Below are 21,517 nucleotides of genomic sequence, written 5' to 3' on the forward strand. Positions count from 1 at the left end.
GGAAACCGCTGTACTAACTCAGTCAATACTTCATCACCACCAGTTTCAGGCCACAAATGATCTGCTGACACTACATCGGTCAAACAAATGGTCCCGACATGACTATATTCATTTGGATCAATAACTACCGCCTTACAACCGTTAGAGTCTTTCCAAACTGTTTTGTTACCCAAATCAATAATCCAGCCATGCTTTTCCATAAAATCAGTGCCAATTATATTCTCAGTATCCTGACAACACCAAATATCCATTTTCGTTTTCACAAAACCAGGTATTTCCAAAGAAACATCCTGCGCTAAAGTCACCTTAGTTCCATTTTTACCACTGAAACCAACAATTGTGCATACAGGGGAATCTGGCTTTAAATGTAAATCAACATTTGTGACACTCAATTGCGCACCTGTATCAAGGAGAAATGTTACTTCCTGACCTTCAAGATTTACCTTTAAAAATGGTCGACCACAGCTATCCATTGAAACTCGAGTGACAAATTCCAGTGGATGCAGCCTGGGGACCGGCTTTGCGAGTCAGGAGGATGGAGAAGGGAGAAGAGCAGCAGGTGTCTTGCCCCTTCCATCCAATCCCTGTATGGTCATTTCCCTTATCTGTCTGGTCAGAGGTGCATATGGTGATTGGTTATTTCTGTTGTCAGTATGAGTGGGCGTATATGGTGATTGGTTATTTCTGTTGTCAGTATGAGTGGGCGCATATGAAGGTGGAGGTGCTGAAAATGGGGGAGGGGCACTGGATGTGTTTGGCATCAGTCCATTTTCCTTACCCAGCCTTTCCTCAACCCCCGCCCTCAGGAATTTCTTGCATTCCCACTTCAGGTGTCCGGATAGGCCGCAGAAAAAGCAATGAATTGTGCTCTTTCTGTTACCCCCCCCCTGAATTCTTGTTTTTAGAATTCAACACCGGTCTTTTGTTGTTTTTGATCTGTTTTTCCTGGGATACTAATGTGTCAGTGTTCCCTTCTATCATGGCTATTTTTGACTTTACCTGATTTTGCTTCATTCGTCTACGTATTCTATCAATAAATGATGTGGCCTCTTGTAGACTTTCCAGTCTAGAAGCTATTTCGAATGAAGCAGGGTCCAAATATTTAAACTTTTTAACAAAGGCCTTGATCATGGAAGGCGGTTCTTGATCAGATCCGATTTCCATTATCATTCTATAGGCCTGTTCAAATTTGACTACAAAGACAAATGGATCCTCCTGTATGTGTGTTTTAAGGTTTTCTAACAATTCGACTGTTGGGGTAGACTCTCCTGTGGTAAAGAGAATTAACTGTCTCAGCCTATCTTCCTTTGTGTCATGGATCGGGTCATTGGGTTCGTCTGTCCTAGGTGTTGCTTGTAACCTTTTTGCCATGTGGGAGGGAAGCCATACCCTATAAATCTTGTTTCTCTGTTCATTTGTTAGATTATATTTATCCGAATGTGACTCAAAAATGTCCGCATTATGGAAGGCGTCCATTTTATCATCATATTTGGGTATGTCCTTAATGATTTTCATTAATTGGTCATGGATTTTAATGTTAAGACGGGCGGCCTTATCATGTAACTTCTTTTTCCGAAGTTCCCCCTCATTCAGAGTCTCGTCCTCGGCCGTATTCAGCCCGTCCGGGATGTCTGAACCTGAGCCAGGTGATTGGGAAGCATCTGTCGTGTTCTGTCTCGTATTAACAGATACATATTTAATATCTTTCCGTAGTTTTGATATTAAATAAATTAAATTTGATCCTCCAGATGTTCGATATGTTCTGCTAATATCGAACAATTTGGACAATCTGTTGCTTCTGCATCTGTGACGTGTGTGTCTGTTGTATTGGGCGTGTCTGTTGTTATGGGTGTGTCAGTCACCATGCAGATAGTGTGTGCATATGGCTGTGCCCCACCCACCATGGAGTTGTAAGTGTATACCATACCCAATACATTCTGTATCTTTTTCTGTAACCGATTCACAGTAAAAAACTTCTTATCTAACTTAGTATTCTCAAGTTCACATTGCCGGTACAAATTAGACCATAACTGTGCGTCACTATGTGTATGATCAAACAAATACTCTACATGACTGTTACTAGAATAATGATGAATAAAATCCATTTCTCACCAATATGTGATGCTTGTCCTCCAATGGCTCCAACCGTCTTATGGATGGATGGTCCTCAGATGTTCGTCAAGGCTTTGACACATACGACCTCCGTGCAGCTTGCCACGTTAAACCTCTCTTAGGCTCGTGATATGGACACAGTGTATCGTCTTTGCCTGCAGCACTTGGACAGAGATTACTCACAAAACACAGAGACCCCCCTTCTCGGACAAAGGGCAGGGAATGACGTGAGAAAAAAAAAGAGTCCTAATCGCTGTGAATAGGCAGCGTGAAAAAAAATCACTTCGCACAGAAAACAGCTGTGCCGCTCAATCATTCAGGCTGATGCTCGCCAAATATGTTAAAAACTGGGTTTAATGTGACAAATGCAGAGCCAGTATATAATGACTGGAGCGAGGATAGGTGCAAACATATTATGGATTTATTCAGATAAGAGGTGAAATTACAGTCATTAGAGAAAAGTAACTGTCTTGACTTGAGTTAATAGATGGATAGACAGATAGAAAAAATAACAGTTCATTTGCCTTACATAGCTGTGATGTAGTAAGCCGTCTTTCTCCGGATGGACTGGTCGGGCTTGATGAATCCGTCTTTCTCCTCCCTCCTTCTGCCTTACCCTTTGAAGTGTGGGCTCTTTTATAACCCAAACCCCTCCTCCTGATTGTCCTTATCTCTTTACATGGTATTACAAAAAGTAACTATCCCTATTTTAGTTGAGCATTACATCATGTCACGTGGTTCGTTTTACCCGCGAAATAAGTGTACTTGCGCAATAGAGACCTGTAACAAAACCTACTTCAACTTATATTTAACTCCTTTGAGGCTCGCTGAACTTTGACCTTAGTGTAACAAAAAGAAGCTTCTCACAGCTATTTCAGTTCTTAGCCCAACATTCCAAACAGAATATAGCTCTTCTTTGACAACTTTGATGAACAACTAGCAGATGGCCTTGGTTTTACCATTTCAAACTCTTGGTCAATATCTCCAGCTCACAAACTCACTCTTAAAGGGATGGGGCAAAATATACATATATTTATGAATATATGTAACCCAGTTTATGAATCAAATCTCCATAAACTCACTATTTTACAGTCGGTCTGTCTCTTTCCCTCTCCACTGACATCATATTACTTTACACATAAGCTTCTTATACTAACAGTTTATTTTGTTCCTATAGCAACCACTGACAATTGCTATTAATAGCTAGTAGCTCCCACCTCCATTCAGTTAAATGGAGGCAGGATTTTGGTGAATAACTGCAAAGTGCGGGGTTAAATTTTCCCGTCAAAACATAGTCTGACGTTCCCTGGGTCACATGGGGCGTCTGTGCAAAATTTCGTAATTGTAAATGCGACGGTGCGGATTCCTTTAGCGGACACACACACACACACACACACACACACACACACACACACACACACACACACTGAGCTTTATATATTAGATTTTTAAATAGCTGCTGCACATCCACGAGTCCGCTGCTATCTGGTTAAAAGAAAAGTCTTAATCTTTCACAGATTTGCTCTGCTAGTCTGGAGGGGTTCCTGAAAGACTTCCGGCGTTCTCAGAAAGAATGAGCGATATTACCTCCACTTTGTCCTTATGACTGTGCTATTGATTTAGTCCCTAATGCCAAATTACCTAAACCTCGCCTGTGCAATTTGACTGGGCCTGAACGTATCATCACAAAAGAATATTATATGAGTAATTACGGACACATTCTGAGGCAGGGAAGTCAAGAGGCCCAGCATCAGATACTAGGAAAGCTCATCATAAACGGAGGGATGAGACCAAGGCACAATCTAAAATCAGTCTGAGAATTCCAGGAAGGTAGCGAATGAAAACAAAGGGACAAGGGAAAACGCATAGGCAAAGCCAAGGTTGGGAAGCAATAGATCAGAAAGCCAGAGCTCCAGAAACTAGGCACATGCCACTGAGCTAAAGGCCCGTCACACTAAGCAACATCGCTAGCAACATCGCTGCTAACGAACAACTTTTGTGACGTTGCTAGCGATGTTGCTGTGTGTGACATCCAGCAACACCCTGGCCCCTGCTGTGAGGTCGTTGGTTGTTGCTGAATGTCCTGGGCCATTTTTTAGTTGTTGCTGTTCCGCTGTGAAGCACAGATCGCTGTGTGTGACAGCGAGACAGCAACAACTAAATGTGCAGGCAGCAGGAGCCGGCTTCTGCGGAGGCTGGTAACCACTGTAAACATCGGGTAACCAAGAAGCCCTGTCCTTGGTTACCCGATATTTACCTTTACCAGCCTCCGCCGCTCTCACTGTCAGTGCCGGCTCCTGCTCTGTGCACATGTAGCTGCAGCACACATCGGGTTAATTAACCCGATGTGTGCTGTAACTAGGAGAGCAAGGAGCCAGCGCTAAGCAGTGTGCGCTGCTCCCTGCTCTGTGCACATTTAGCTGCAGCACACATCGGGTTAATTAACCCGATGTGTGCTGTAACTAGGAGAGCAAGGAGCCAGCGCTAAGCAGTGTGCGCAGCTCCCTGCTCTGTGCACATTTAGCTGCAGCACACATCGGGTTAATTAACCCGATGTGTGCTGTAACTAGGAGAGCAAGGAGCCAGCGCTAAGCAGTGTGCGCTGCTCCCTGCTCTGTGCACATTTAGCTGCAGCACACATCGGGTTAATTAACCCGATGTGTGCTGTAACTAGGAGAGCAAGGAGCCATCGCTCAGTGTGCGCTGCTCCCTGCTCTCTGCACGTGTAGCTCCGTGCGGTGGTAACCAAGGTAAATATCGGGTTGGTTACCCGATATTTACCTTAGTTACCAAGCGCAGCATCTTCCACGCGGCGCTGGGGGCTGGTCACTGGTTGCTGGTGAGCTCACCAGCAACTCGTGTAGCCACGCTCCAGCGATCCCTGCCAGGTCAGGTTGCTGGTGGGATCGCTGGAGCGTGGCAGTGTGACATCTCACCAGCAACCTCCTAGCAACTTACCAGCGATCCCTATCGTTGTTGGGATCGCTGGTAAGTTGCTTAGTGTGACTGGACCTTAAGGCTACAACTGGCAATAGACCAGTCATCCAGCTAATTAGCAAGGTAAATGCTCAGAATGAGGGACAACAGGAAGAAACTCAGCACAGCCCTGCCCAGATTGGGCGACTGGACTGTCACTCACAACACTGACCACTCAGCACGCCCCTGAATATATAGGACAACTGAGCTGTCACTCACTGAGTCCAGGACACAGTGAGTGGCCGAATCATGACAGAATTATATAAAGGAGAATATAAGGATTTACTAAAGCTGCCATATCAGAAGAGTGGATCGCTCCGGTTTACTGATCCTCTCTGGTCATTACAACTTTCCCCGTGACTTTTCCTTCCGGTCTGGGAATTTTCCTTCATCTGTGACTTTCCTTCCGTCCAGGGCTGTGGAGTCGGTAAGCCAAACCTTCAACTCCGACTCTTCAATTTCTCTTGCACCGACTCCGACTCCTACATATATTGCTTATAGTTAGGTGAAAAATTTATTGTAGTACATGAACATGTGTATGTGAACATCAGACATTTAATAATTTTTATGATACAATAATCAAGATATTTGGATAGAACATAAAATATATTTATTGGATACAACTTTAGAACACAAAAAACTGTAATAAATTGTAAATATGTAATACACTGTCATGTACAGTAGATTACATATATATCGTGTGTGTGTGTGTGTGTGCATATAATATATATATATATATATTTACATATTGTATTACATACTTACAATTTATTAGTTTTTTGTGTTCTAAAGTTGTATCCAATAGATATATTTTATGTTCTATACAAATATCTTGATTATTGTATCATAAAAATTATTAAATGTCTGATGTTTACATTGCACAACAATAAATTTTTCACTTAAATATAAGCAATATACTAAATGTTATTTAGTGTTTTTGTTAAAAACTGTTTTTTGCCACTTACATAGTGTTATATACAGTATATATTGTGTGTTATATATAACACTATGTAATACACTATGTAATATACAGTATATATTGTGTGTTATATATAACACTATGTAAGTGGCAAACAACAGTTTTCAACAAAACCAGAATAAATAAAGGCCCTGTCACACACACAGATAAATCTTTGGCAGATCTGTGGTTGCAGTGAAATCATGGACATATTGTTCTATTTGTACACAGCCACAAACCTGGCACTGATTGTCCACAATTTCACTGTAACCACAGATTTATCTATATGTGTGACAGGGCCTTAACATTTGTGCAGTCCATGAATTTGTTGTAAGAGATAGAATTGCCTCCATCAGATCGTCCTTCGCAGATGACCTCAAATCTGACCTAATAATGTTAAGGCTGGAGAACGAACTCTCTACAGTAACTTGGGTTGGAGGCAAAACCGTAACCACATGGGCAACATCTCTAACAATTTCCGGGTATGAAGGAATTGCCTCATGCACAGTCAGTTTTGATGAATGGTTGAATTTTTCTATTTCTTTGAGAGCAAGTGAAAAATTGTACTGAAATCTGGTCAATCTGCTTGGTATAGGAGACAGAGTGAAATCTTTTTCCTTGTGGCAACACTTTGCCTGCTCCATGTCATCCAAATACTTGTCAAAGTTAAACTCCTCATCTGATGAGGAAGAAGCTATGGCAGCAGTAGCACTGTCAGGTTCCAAGTCCTCTTGCGCCTGGCAGTCCTGTAGCCGCTCATCCTAACTGCTACCTCACTCAAAGCTTCTTTTCCTTTAGTAAGCTGTTGATCATCAAGCAGTATACGATGATTTGGGTCCACATAAACAGCTGCCAGAAGAATTTTATTTTCCAATAGCTGTGTCTCTCTTCATTTCATTGAAGCAGAAATGCCATCTGCGATTAAACCTCCTCTTTGGGACAGGCAAAATAGCAAGTTCTTCCACTCCCTTATGAAAATGGCAGCAGTTAAATCCTCAGCTTGTAATTTTTTTAGTCACGGTAAATGGGTGATTAAGCAATTCCTTCAATTCAGCCACCTGTGTCCATTGACCTTCATTTAAGGTTACTTGAGGGTTCACCATATCTATAAGAAACGATTTTAGTTCAAGCAATCGCTCAGTCATTAAATAAGTGCTGCCTCACCGAGTGGCTTGATCAACAATTGCCCCTTTGCCAGCACGTCTCTATAAGATGGAATTAATTTTAGGGGTTCTGGCGGCAATAACCAACTTCCTCACTTTTCCAATTAGATTTCCAGCATGTCGTTTCACACATCCGCCTTTTTGCCGGTTTGGCGGATGTGGTGCACGCCAGTACAGTACGATACAGTACAGTGGCAGCACCGCAACGTACGTGTCACATTCTCCGGTCACATGACAGCATGTGACCGGCGTTTGTTGCGCTGCCACTGTACTGTATACACTGTACTGGAGTGCGTCGCATCCGCCAAAATGGCGAAAAGCTGGATGTGTGAAACCAGGGTCCCTCTTGCAGACTATCTCTTATTTCCAGCTGCAGCGTGTGCACAACACAGCGCATGTGATTATATGAAAGTGTTTTGAAGCAGCTTCAACAAGATCATCTAATCCTAAAGTAACATTTTGCTGTTCTTCTGTTGTAATATCTGCTTGTTCCTCAGTTACATGAGCAGCGCTGTGGCTCCATCTCACACATACTAAATCCTAAATTCTCTTCTAGCTGTTGCTCATTACTCTCATTCATCTGTGTAATTGTACTTATCATGTGTGAAGCATTGTCCTTTACAATGGCAAGAACCTGTTCTTTTTTGAGTTGGTAATCTTGCAGAACTTTTTCCACTAAAGGCCCAGTCACACTAAACAACTTACCAGCGATCCCAACAACGATCCAACCTGATAGGGATCGCTGGTAAGTTGCTTGGAGGTCGCTGCTGAGATGTCACACTAAGCAACGCTCCAGCGATCCCACCAGCAACCTGACCTGGCAGGGATCGCTGGAGCGTCGCTACACGAGTTGCTGGTGAGCTCACCAGCAACCAGTGACCAGCCCCCAGCCAGCAGCGCTGCGTGGAAGCGATGCTGTGCTTGGTAACTAAGGGAAATATTGGGTAACCAACCCGATATTTAGCTTGGTTACCAGCGCACACCGCTTAGCGCTGGCTCCCTGCACACCTAGCCACAGTATACATCGGGTTAATTACCCGATGTGTACTCTGCTACGTGTGCAGGCAGCAGGAGCCGGCTTCTGCGGACGCTGGTAACCACGGTAAACATCGGGTAACCAAGAAGCCCTTACCTTGGTTACCCAATATTTACCTTCGTTACCAGCGTCCGCCGCTCTCACACTGCCAGTGCCGGTTCTCTGTTCCCTGCACTCCTAGCCACAGTACACATCGGGTTAATTACCCGATGTGTACTGTGGCTACGTGTGCAGAGAGCAGGGAGCCAGCACTGGCAGCGTGAGAGCGGGGACGCTGGTAAAGAAAGGTAAATATCGGGTAACCAAGGTAAGGGCTTCTTGGTTACCCGATATTTACCGTAGTTACCAGTGTCCGCAGAAGCCGACTCCTGCTGCCTGCACATTTAGTTGTTGCTCTGTCGTGAGAGCAGCGGACGCTGGTAACGAAGGTAAATATCAGGTAACCAAGGAAAGCACTTCTCTTGGTTACCCAATATTTACCTCGGTTACCAGCGCACACCGCTTAGCGCTGGCTCCCTGCACTCCTAGCCAGAGTACACATCAGGTTAATTACCCGATGTGTACTCCAGCTACGTGTGCAGGGAGCCGGCACTGACAGCGGCGGACGCTGGTAACGAAGGTAAATATCGGGTAACCAAGGAAAGGGCTTCCCTTGGTTACCCGATATTTACCTTGGTTACAGCTTATTGCAGGCTGCTAGAAGCAGTCTCCCTGCACATTCAGTTTGTCGCTCTCGCTGTCACACACAGCGATGTGTGCTTCACAGCGGGAGAGCAACAACTAAAAAATGGCCCAGGACATTCAGCAACAACCAACGACCTCACAGCAGGGGCCAGGTTGTTGCTGGATGTCACACACAGCAACATCACTAGCAACATCGCTGCTACGTCACAAAAGTCGTTCATTAGCAGCGATGTTGCTAGCGATGTTGCTTAGTGTGACGTGGCCTTAAGGCCTGGGGAAACTGGCCGGTGTGATGAGCTTTAGTATCTTTTATTGCCAGTGTCTTGCTAAGGCTACTTTCACACATCCGGTTTGAGCCGTGCGGCTCAATCCGGCTGTGAAACCTATGCAACGGATGCGGCGAAAACACCGCATCCTTTGCATAAGTTTTTACATGCGGCCGGTCCATTTTTTTCCGGTTGCGGCACGCTACTGAGCATGCGCAGTGGAAGAAACCGCATGCGGCGGCCGGATGTGTTTTTTTCTGCATCGCGCCGCATCCGGCGTCCATAGGCATGCATTGAAAATGCGCTGCAGCGGCCGGATGCGATGCAATGCGTTTTTTTTTGCCGGAGCAAAAACGTTGCAGGCAACGTTCCATCCGGCCGCGGCATCGGCTAAATCTGCCGCATGCGGCAAAAAACGGACCGAACGCAAGCCCATGCGGCACAATATGGCACTAATGTAAGTCTATGCAAAAAAAACCGCAACCGGCGGCAAAAAAACCGGTTGCGTTTTTTCTGCAGAGTGCCATATTGTGCCGCAGATCAAAAACCGGATGTGTGAAAGTAGCCTAACAATTTCTTTCTTGTCACAAACATATCGAACATTGATGGCAAAATAATTCAGTGACATGCGGTGACTCCGGCATCCAGCAAAGGCAATGGGTGAAAAGATAGGACATTCAGACACCGCGTGTTGTGAGGATCCGCACAGAATGAGCTGTCAGATTGTGGCCTTTTTCTAATCTGCTTTTGCTATTGATCATTATCTATGAGCTCAGAAACCTTTCAGGTGATGCAGTTTTTTAAAAAGCTGATCTGCTTTTGCAGCTGACAAACGTATCCTCAAAAAACGCAGCAAAAACTGTGTGTGAATGTAGCCTTAGATCAGGTATAGAACAGCCATTTATAGGACTTTCCATAACTTTCCCAAATTCCTATGAATAAAATATTCAGCACATTCTGCATTGCACGCTGGACCCAATTTATTATATATTTTAGGAGTCGGTGCATTTTATACTGACTCCACGACTCCGACTCCACAGCCCTGCTTCCGTCTGTGACTTTTCCTTTATTTCTTTCACAGCTCTGAAATCCGGGTAAAGATCTGAAGACTCTTAATTCTGCAGATATAATGGAGAGAGAAGAAAGTGATGTTGGTGGTGGTGATCGGTGCACAGAGGAGGATCCTGCAGGTAACCGCCCCGGTGAGGAGTCACCACTATATAAAGCAGAGAAGAGTCACGTCCTCCTCGTTCTCTGGACCGGACAGTTCTGGGCCGGAGAGTCCCTTGTTCAGATAAATACAGATGATATCTGGTGATAATGTGATAGCGCTATATGTGATAACACCGCTGTGCTCCTATAATATGGATGTAAGATACAGCGGGACCATGGAGGGAAATAGGATTATGTGCCCGGGGCCGATATCTTCATCATCTGCTATCACTGCTGGTGGGAGAAGATTTGCCTGATTTTGGGACTATGGGGCCTTTAGCGTTTATTAGACGTATATGTAAAGATTAGAAATGAGTGGATCCAAAAAATGGAATTTGCCAAATTGCACAGATTTTTCTAAGACATGTAATTGGCAGTGTTGGAGACGGGAGACTCTACATTCACTCAGGTAGCAGTAGATGGTTGGATCAGCAGCCGGATCATGTGGAGACACTTCAACAAGAAAGACGCAGAGTATAAGTCTTTGGATAAGAGCGTCACAAAGTTTATTGTAACAGTGAGATTATATATAGGTTTTTCCCTTTCGCACATGACAACACCACCTGAGAGAGAGGTTCCTTCCACCTCAGGACAGGAAACCCACTGAAATAAAAGGGCGGCACCTCTCCTCCACATGAGTTTGGTTTCCTGTCCTGATGGGACAACCCACGGAATCTCCCAGGTCCGAACCGGTGTGCATTTGGGCCTGGACACACCTTCCCAGGGCTTTGGCTCTCTGCGGTGGTGGGGCGCGAGCCTGGAGCTCGGCTCTGCGTCGCCCCAGGCTATGTGGACCTGCGAGACAGGCACCCTGCTGATGGAATGCCGGGGTGAAGACGGAAGTGACGCGTGCAGGCACCCAGAAGTTCATCGTCTTCACATGCACAACTCAATCCAAGATGGCGGCACCCAGCAAGCAGATTCCGGGCGGGAAATTTGAACCGGGGAGGTATAAGGAGTAGCCTTCGCTGCATTCTGGGGAGTATGACTTCCCCCTCTATCCAGGATGGAAGACTACTCTCTGCTAGAGCAGGATGCGCTGAGGCGGCAAGATGATTCTCAGGCATTGCAGCAACAACAAACTGGTACCAGATCCACCATCTTAGGGGGTGAGTGTCTGCTGAAATGTTACATCCTTTAAATTCTCCCTCTATGTTCCCTTCCCTTTTTTTTTTTCTTTCGAGGTATCTGGGAAACATACCTTTAAAGACGGTGTTACACGCCACGATATATCGTATGAGCGATCGCACACGCCCCCGTCGTTTGTGCGACACGGGCAATTCACTGCCCATGGCGCACAATGTCGTTAAACCCCGTCACATGTACTTGCCTCCCTAACGACGTCGCTGTGGGTGGCGAACATCCTTTTCCTGAAGGGGGTGGGATGTTCGGCGTCACAGCGATGTCACACAGTGGCCGCCCAATAGAAGCGGAGGTGCGGAGATGAGCGGGACGTAACATCCCACCAACCTCCTTCCTTCCGCATTGCCAACGGGACGCAGGTAAGCTGTGTTCGTCGTTCCCGGGGTGTCACACGTAGCGATCTGTGCTGCCTCGGGAACGACAAACAACCGGCGCTTAGAAGGAGGAACGACATGAAAATGAACGACGTGTCAACAAGCAACGATAAGGTAAGTATTTTTGCCAGTTAACAGCCGTTCGGAGCCGCCACACGCTACGACATCTCTAACAATGCCGCCCGTATGTGCGTCACGAATTCCGTGACCCCGACGACATATCGTTAGATACAGTCATATGAAAACATTTGGGCGACCCTATTAATGTTAACCTTTTTTCTTTATAACAATTTGGGTTTTTGCAGCAGCTATTTCAGTTTCATATATCTAATAACTGATGGACTGAGTAATATTTCTGGATTGAAATAAGGTTTATTGTACTAACAGAAAATGTGCAATCCGTATTTAAACAAAATTTGACCTGTGCAAAGGTATGGGCACCCTTATCAATTTCTTGATTTGAACACTCCTAACTACTTTTTACTGACTTACTAAAGCACTAAATTGGTTTTGTAACCTCATTGAGCTTTGAACTTCATAGGCAGGTGTATCCAATCATGAGAAAAGGTATTTAAGGTGGCCACTTGCAAGTTGTTCTCTTATTTGAATCTCCTATGAAGAGTGGCATCATGGGCTCCTCAAAACAACTCTCAAATGATCTGAAAACAAAGATTATTCAACATAGTTGTTCAGGGGAAGGAGACAAAAAGTTGTCTCAGAGATTTAAACTGTCTGTTTCCACTGTGAGGAACATAGTAAGGAAATGGAAGAACACAGGTACAGTTCTTGTTAAGCCCAGAAGTGGCAGGCCAAGAAAAATATCACAAAGGCAGAGAAGAAGAATGGTGAGAACAGTCAAGGACAATCCACAGACCACCTCCAAAGACCTGCAGCATCATCTTGCTGCAGATGGTGTCAATGTGCATCGGTCAACAATACAGCGCACGTTGCACAAGGAGACGCTGTATGGGAGAGTGATGCGAAAAAAGCCGTTTCTGCAAGCACACCACACACACAGTCGCCTGAGGTATGTAAAAGCACATTTGGACAAGCCAGTTACATTTTGGAAGAAGGTCCTGTGGACTGATGAAACAAAAGATTGAGTTGTTTGGTCATACAAAAACTCGTTATGCATGGAGGCAAAAAAACATGGCATTCCAAGAAAAGCACTTACTACCCACAGTAAAATTTGGTGGAGGTTCCATCATGCTTTGGGGCTGTGTGGCCAATGCCGGCATCGGGAATCTTGTTAAAGTTGAGGGTCGCATGGATTCAACTCCGTATCAGCAGATTCTTGACAATAATGTGCAAGAATCACAAAGAGATGGGGAGGGCACCACCTGCGAGGAGTATTTTAACCCCTATAATAGTCGGTGGGTTCACCTCAGCACACTTAAAGGAAGATTAAGGCAAGAAGGAAGAAGTGTGCATATGAGAGGGAAACACCAATTTATATAAGAAAATTGTACTTTATTATAAATAGGACACAGGGTCACACACATTTAAAAACACTAAAAAGGCAAAGAGCCATAAATCAAAAAGTGTCCAAACCTCTGTCTGTTAGGGTTGGACTAACCTCCGTAACCCAAAAGGAAAAAGGCTATATAGATATATCAATATATAATACATGCAGGTATAGTAGAATACAGGGGATAAACCAATATTACAATAAAGGTATACAAAGCAGAGTCATACCCCAGAAAAGCATATAGTGGTACATACAGGACACATAAGTTAGATATGTAGTTTCCATTGGTCATATATAAACCACTATTCTATCACCATACACCTTGCAAAGAGACAATATCCCCCAGAAATAAAAGAAAAACCTGCAGATATGATACAAGGCATAAGCCCTAATAACCAGCCATAGCCAATTTTACCCAGCAACAGGGGAACGGAGGGTATTGATCCCCACGCGTATCGTCACAAACTAGGATGACTTCATCTGGGGTGCCATGGTGTCCCGGCGTCACGGATAATCACAACAGACGCAAGTCACTTAGGCTGGGGAGCTCACCTGGGAACTCACCTGTTGCAAGGACTATGGGACGATCATGTGAGGAGTCAGTCCTCAAACGTCAGGGAGCTTACTGCTGTAAAATTGGCACCCAGAGGATTCCTCCTTTATCTAACAGATCCAGATACTTTCAGACAACAAAGTGATGGTGGCCTACCTGAATCATCAAGGAGGGACCAGATCCATACTACTGCTTTCCCTCACAATGAAAATTTTTCATATAGTAGAGTCCTGTTTTCTCTCCCTGAGTGCAATTCATATTTGAGGGAAGGACAACGAGGAAGCCGATTTTCCTCCGCAGACATCTGCATCAAGAAGAATGGGCGCTGAACCCCCAAATTTTTCTAATTGCAGATCTCTGGGGGACTCCAGTTTTTGACCTTTTTTTAACCAGGGCCAACAGGAAGGTGGAGAGTTTGTTTTCTCAATCCCAGGGATCATCCCATGGGAATAGATGCACTGCAGGTCCCCTGGCCCCAGGGTCTTCTATATGCCTTTCCGCCCTTGCTTCTTCCGGCAGTGCTCAGGAAGATTCGTGAAGACAAAGCACACATCATCCTCATACCTCCCTTCTGGCCGAAAAGAGCCTGGTTCTCTTTGCTCCAAAAGCTAGCAATATCAGACCCCTGGATACTTCCGGATGAGAGAGACCTCTTAGTCCAAGGACCAGTATGCCACCCCAAGGATCCTGCCCTCCACTTGACAGCGTGGCATTTGAAAGGCAGATACTCCTTGCACAGAGATTCTCTGAGAACCTAGTAGAGACTCTCCTTAGGAGTAGGAAGCCGGTCACCACCGGTATTTATGGTAGGGTCTGGCAGAAATTTCTGGAAGTTTCCGGAGCACAAATAGAGAGGCCCCTCCCTTCCCGGCTATCCTGGAATTCCTTCAAAAGGTGTTGGAGTTGGGCCTATCTACTAGCACCAGTTTTGGCCCTAGCAGCTCTCTATAGTCATAAACTGACAAAGAATAGATGGATTAGCAGGTTTATTAAGTCCTGTGCTAGAGCTGGCCCGGTCCCCTCTCCTCGTATGCCTCCCTAGGATTTAAATCTTGTCCTTGATGCCCTTATAGACGCCCTGTTTGAGCCTCTTTCGGATATTCTGCTCAAAACCCTGTCCCTGAAGGCGGCACTACTCATTGCCTTGATGTCCGCTAGACTGGTGGGGGACCTACAGGCACTCTCTATTGCCCAACCATATACCCAGATTCTGGTCGATAGGGTGGTATTACGTACAGATCCCTCCTACCTTCCTAAAGTGGTCAAGCCCTTTCACAGGTCCCAGGAAATCATATTGCCTTCCTTTTGTGACCCTCCTTCCAACGACAAAGAAGCCAGGCTCCATAGATTGGATGTGAGAAGGGTCCTTATAACCTACTTGGATAGGACCAGGGAGTTTTGGAAATCTCAGGCCCTGTTTGTTGCGTTCCAGGGAATGTCCCGGGGCTGTAAAGTCTCTTAAAGCACCTTGGCTAGGTGGATCCGGGACGCTATCTCGCTAGCCTACTCATTTAAGGGTGTGCCAGTCCCCCTGCAGATTAGGGCCCATTCCACTAGGTCAGTTTCCACCTCTTGCAGGGCTGCCACTTGGTCTTCTTCCTCTACCTTCTTCCGTCACTATAGACTTGACTTTTCCTCCACGGCCGACCTTTTCTTTCGGTAGACTGGTAATACAGGCGGTGGTCCCTCCCTAAGGTGATTGGTGTCTAGAATCTCTCAGGTGGTGCGGTCATGGGCGAAAGGGAAAAATCTTAATTACTTACCGGTAATGGGACTTTCAGAAGCCCATGACAGCACCCTTAGTGTCCCCCCCCCCCCCCAATCCCTATTCACTGGTTATGGGCACCCTTCGGGAAGTGTTAGGTGTTATTTTTTTTTGGGGGGGGGGGTTTGGTGGTGGCATGATTTAACTAAACTGTTTTTTATTTATGTGGTCCTCTAGCTCTGTAAACCTACTAATGCGGAGGAGAGGTGCCGCCCTTTTATTTCAGTGGGTTTCCTGTCCTGAGGTGGGCGGAACCTCTCTCTCGGGTGGTGCTGTCATGGGCTTCTGAAGATCCCATTAGTGGTAAGTAATTTAAGATTTTGTGAAGTACATAAAAATAGATGTTGTATAAGAGATTACACATTAGATTGCACAATGAGCGGGGTTTTATTTATTTATTTATTTATTTTTTTTAACAAATTACCTGTTTCTAGCGCAATCGATCAATCTTGACGTATTTGCAGAACATATTGCATTTGGCTAGATTGAACATTCTTTGGGTCAATTTGACCTTGATGACTACAATATTCCAGGAAAATAAGGGAGTAAAAGGATATAATATGAAAACACTTCCAAGGACACATATTTTAAAAAGAATACAAGTTAACCCTTCGGCCCATTACTTTTTGCCCTAGACAAAGTCACCTGGAGTGACGAGACGTGTTGGGCAGGGATCACCGCGGTCTGTACTGGGTTTGTTTGGTTAGCAGTGCTCTTTGCACACAGTTCTTGGTTTCAAGACACCGGTTTGCTCCTGTAGGACGTTTGCTATGGCTATATATAATCTTGGTTTCACAGTTTGAAACCATGGGCAGGGATTATCAGGGTCTGTATTGGCTTGTTTGCTCAGCTGGGTTTCCTTTAAGGCCCAGTCACACTAAACAACTTACCAGCGATCCCAACAACGATACAACCTGATAGGGATCGCTGGTAAGTTGCTAGGAGGTCGCTGGTGAGATGTCACACTAAGCGACGCTCCAGCGATCCCACCAGCAACTTGACCTGGTAGGGATCGCTGGAGCGTCGTGGAAGCGATGCTGCGCTTGGTAACTAAGGTAAATATCGGGTAACCAACCCGATATTTACCTTTGGTTACCAGCGCACACCGCTTAGCGCTGGCTCCGTGCACACCTAGCAACAGTACACATCGGGTTAATTACCAGCTGAGAGCGGCGGACGCTGGTAACGAAGGTAAATATGGGGTAACCAAGGTAAGGGCTTCCTGGTTACCCGATGTTTACCGTGGTTACCAGCGTCCGCAGAAGCCGGCTCCTGCTGCCTGCACATTCAGTTGTTGCTGTGTCGCTGTCACACACAGCGATGTGCGCTTCACAGCAGGAGAGCAACAAACTAAAACATGGCCCAGGACATTCAGCAACAACCAACGACCTCACAGCAGGGGCCGGGTTGTTGCTGGATGTCACACACAGCAACATCGCTAGCAAGTTGTGCCTCAGCAGCGATGTTGCTAGCGATGTTGCTTAGTGTGACGGGGCCTTTACACAGGGCTCGGCTCTGAGACACCAGTTCACACTTGCGTAGCGATCGTCAATGTTACACATTATCTTGGTGAACTCACAAATATTCCCCAAATTTATTTAATTTAATATTTGTGAGTTTTATATGATACATTCCCACTGACCCTTGGTCAATTTTGTGAGTTTACACTATCTTGGTCTCACAACATGAAACCACATGTTATTAGGAGCTTCATTTGCCCTTTTTGATATTTTGTAGGATTTTCTGTACTAACTTTGCATTATCAAGGTTGGCTTGCAGGTTATATCTGTTATACATCTATGCCCTTGGGATAATGCTGCTTGTTTACACCATTTTTTATGCAGCATACATCTGCTCTCTGCAATCTAACATGCATTATTATGTGTTACTATAGTGTGACTTTGGGTCATATTTGTTTCACATTTATGCCTATATGATCATGCCTTTTGTACAATGCAATTTTATATTTAGTGCAATTTTGTTCTTTACTATTTATCTTGTAAATTTAGTTGTGCTCACTATTTTTCGGACTATAAGACGCAGCCTGGTTTTAGAGGAGGAAAATAAGCAAAAAATGTGGTCATGACACACTGATATAGGGCGAGGATCTGCTGCTGACACTGTTATGGGGGTTATGTCCCCAAATTCTCTACTAAGGTACCCCATCCTGGTAATGTGATCCTGCTATAAACCCCCATCCTGCTCATATACCCCCATCCTGCTCATATACCCCTATCCTGCTCATATACCAGCATCCTGCTCATATTCTCCCATCCTGTTCATATACTCCCATCCTGTTCATATACTCCCATCCTGTTTATATACCCCATCCTGCTCATATTCTCCCATCCTGTTCATAAACTCCCATCCTGTTTATATACTCCCATCCTGTTTATATACTCCCATCCTGTTTATATACTCCCATCCTGTTTATATACTCCCATCCTGTTTATATACTCCCATCCTGTTTATATACTCCCATCCTGTTCATATACCCCCATCCTATTGATATACCCCCATCCTATTGATATACCCCCATCCTATTGGTATACCCCCCATCCATCCTGCTCATATACTCCCATCCTGTTCATATACCCCATCCTGCCTGCTCATATACTCCTCCCATCCTGCTATATGCCCCCATCGTGCTCATATACCAGCCTGGTATATGACTTGTATCCTATAGCACAGAGAAAAAAATAAACGTTTATACTGACCTTTTCCTCACTCCCTCCAGCACCGATCATCTTCCTCTCTGCGCCGCTGACCTGCGTGTGTTGAGCCGTTGCCCTGCTGCATCGCGATGTCTTCCTGTCTGTGCCGATCAGCTGACCAGCTCAGCACAGATCAGCTGACCGGCACAGACAGGAAGACATCGCGTGCTGCAGGGGGACGGCTCCACACACGGGGACGGGTGAGTACACTGATTCACTGCACCCCGCGCTGATGATGACGCACGGGGAGCAGTGAATACAGCCACACATGATCACTCCAGGCTGTAATTGCCAGGGGTGATCATGCGGGCCGGCTCTTTACTATGCGCGCGTCCCCGCTCGTCCTCCCGCCCACCTGTCAGCGCCGGCTTCTGCGCTGAGAAATGGGTGGGGAGGATAGGCGTGCATATGTAATGAGCGGGCCCACGTGGTCACGAGCAGGCGCTGCTATAGCCTGCTCGTGCCCCCGATGACCCGCAGCAGCCTCATTCCCGGCCGCAGCCCTATAGTCAGACCATAAGACGCACCCCCAGCTTTCCCCCAACATTTGGGGGGAAAAAAGTGCGTCTTATGGCCCGAAAAATACGGTAACCCAGTTTTCCATTATTATTTGGTCTGTTCAGTCTGGGGTGATGCTTTGTCTTTTGTCTCTGATGTTTTTAAATTCTTTTAACTATGTTTGTCAATTTTGTTGCTTCAGATACCCATGGTGTTTGTCACAGGTTTTTCTTGATCTCAATAAAAATGTATATTTATTTTTTTTTCTAATTTGTGGTCTGGTGATCCCTCATTTTTGGCACTTCTTTCTTCCTTGTCTTGAATGATGTAAGTTTATGTCATAGGTTAGGAACACTTATCCGAACATTGTGACACTGCATGGATCACTTAGGCACGCTCAACAAGCTCAGTCTGGTCCATACTCGGTCCTGCCGGAGGTACCACACCACTGCTGTTAAACCACGTTTGGTGCCTTTTTGACATGACTACTTACTCCAATAAGATTATATGACAAAAGGAGATGTGAAAATATAATCCACTCTCAGAATTTTCACCCTCGCTGTTTGTTGGACACCACGGTAACCTAAAATAAAGGTTTGCATTCCCTGAGGAGATACATACAGCATATTACCCTTTTCCAGGGGTCTTCCTGACGAATATACCCCAGTTACCCCCACTATGGCATACATATTAATAGATAACTGATGCTTTTTATGTGTGATAATAGTCCAGTCTGACGAAGGCCCAAAGGCCGAAATGTCGATTGTTTGGACAAATACATGTATCCATCACCATATATCCCAAAAAACTTTTTTGATCAATAAAAAAATCTGAACACACAACTTGTTTTGTTTCTTAAGGGGGTAGACAGTGTGCCAGAGTTCTCTTTTGAATTCATCTCCTTGTTAAGCAGCAGTTTCTCTCCTCTTGGGGCGGCTGGAGCACAGATCAGATCATTAAAGGGCGCTTTACACGCCGCGACATCGCTAGCGATGTCGCTGCCGATCGCACCCGCCCCTGTCGGTTGTGCGTCACGGGCAAATCGCTGCCCGTGGCGCACAACATCGCTAGGACCCGTCACATGGACTTACCTGCCTGGCGACGTCGCTGTGGCCGGTGAACCGCCTCCTTTCTAAGGGGGCGGTTTGTGCGGTGTCACAGCGACGTCACATGGCAGCCGTCCAATAGAAGCCTAGGGGCGGAGAGCAGGTAAAAGAAAGTGACGGCCACCTCGTTGCCAGAGGACGCAGGTAAGGTGTTGTTCTAGGGGTGTCACACTTAGCGGTGTGTGCTGCCTCAGGAACGACAAACAACCTGCGTCCTGCAACAGCAACGATATTTGGGATTAGAACGACGTGTCAACGATTAGGTGAGTAATTTTGATCGTTAGCGGTCGTTCGTATGTTTCACACGCAACAACGTCACTATCGAGGCCGGGTGTGCGTCACGAATTCCGTGACCTCAATGACCTCTCGTTAGCGATGTCGTTACGTGTAAAGCCCCCTTTACTATTGGAGACATTGTTATTCACAGTTCAGGTAAAGCTTCGCTAAAGAGCATATACAGCATGGGAGGAATAGAGCTATCCAACAGCATGTGTGAAAAAGACTTGGGTATACTAATCACAACTGAACAGGAGTCACCAGTGTGATGCAGCAGCAAAAAAGGCAAACCCCATTCTAGGATGTATTAAAGCATACAGGCTAGATCACGTGAAGTCATTATCCTCCTTTACTCCTCTGTGGTCAGACCTCATCTGGAATATCGTGTCCAGTTCTGGGCACCACATTTTAAAAAAAGACCTCAACAAACTGGAGCAAGCTCAGAGAAGAGGGACCAGAATGGTGACTGGTCTGCAAATCATGTCCTATGAGGAACGGTTACAGGATTTAGGATTGTTTAGCTTGCAAAAGAAAAGACTGAGAGGAGACTTAATAGCTGTCTACAAATATCTTAAAGGCTGTCACACTGTAGAGGGATCAGTTTTATTCTCATTTTCACAAGGAAAGACTAGAAGCAATGGGATGAAACTGATGGGGAGGAGACACAGATTAGATATTAGAAAAAAACTTTTTGACAGTGAGGGTGATCAATGAGTGGAACAGGCGACCACGAGAGGTGGTGAGTTCTCCTTCAATGGAAGTCTTTAAAAAGAGGTTGAATGGACATCTGTCTGGGATGATTTAGTGAATTCTGCTTTGAGCAGGGGGTTGGACTAGATGACCCCGGAGGTCCATTCCAACTCTACCATTCTATGATGGACGGGCTGTGATGACACTGGCTGTATGGAGCTACCCACAGGTTTCGGCTCTACTGTTCCCTATTGCAGGGGGCGACAAGGACAAAGTGGGGTGGAAGTCATGTTATACTGCATACCTCCCAACTTTTGAAGAAAGGAAAGGGGGATAAAGTCTGCGGTGCGCCGTGGCAAATTTTGACCGCCCCTAGCCACACCCATTTGGCAGTAAGGGTCATTCAGCAGATGCCCCGGACTGTTCGTTCATAGTCATAGCAGCCAGACTTTTCTTATATTTATATGTCACTATATGACATGTTGCTTATTTGTGCCTATAAAGCAGAGTTCACACGTTACAT

At 45.5% G+C, this 21,517-nt stretch overlaps 2 protein-coding genes across 3 annotated transcripts in view; one reads left to right on the plus strand and one right to left on the minus strand.

Annotated features, from left to right (window-relative positions):
- LOC142243991 (uncharacterized) overlaps positions 1–21,517 on the minus strand; it is a 265,484-nt gene that overhangs the window by 54,859 nt on the left and 189,108 nt on the right. The gene's annotated exons all lie outside the window — the stretch shown is intronic.
- Positions 1–21,517, plus strand: part of ZNF678 (zinc finger protein 678) — a 43,439-nt gene that overhangs the window by 14,181 nt on the left and 7,741 nt on the right. For both annotated transcript variants that reach the window (XM_075315871.1, XM_075315872.1), the window contains exon 2: positions 10,277–10,385. In XM_075315871.1, the coding sequence (XP_075171986.1) occupies positions 10,325–10,385 (61 nt within the window). In that variant the 5' untranslated portion in view covers positions 10,277–10,324. The remainder of the gene's footprint in view (positions 1–10,276; positions 10,386–21,517) is intronic.

The sequence above is a fragment of the Anomaloglossus baeobatrachus genome, chromosome 6, assembly GCF_048569485.1.
Source record: "Anomaloglossus baeobatrachus isolate aAnoBae1 chromosome 6, aAnoBae1.hap1, whole genome shotgun sequence".
In the NCBI taxonomy this organism is placed as follows: domain Eukaryota; kingdom Metazoa; phylum Chordata; class Amphibia; order Anura; family Aromobatidae; genus Anomaloglossus; species Anomaloglossus baeobatrachus.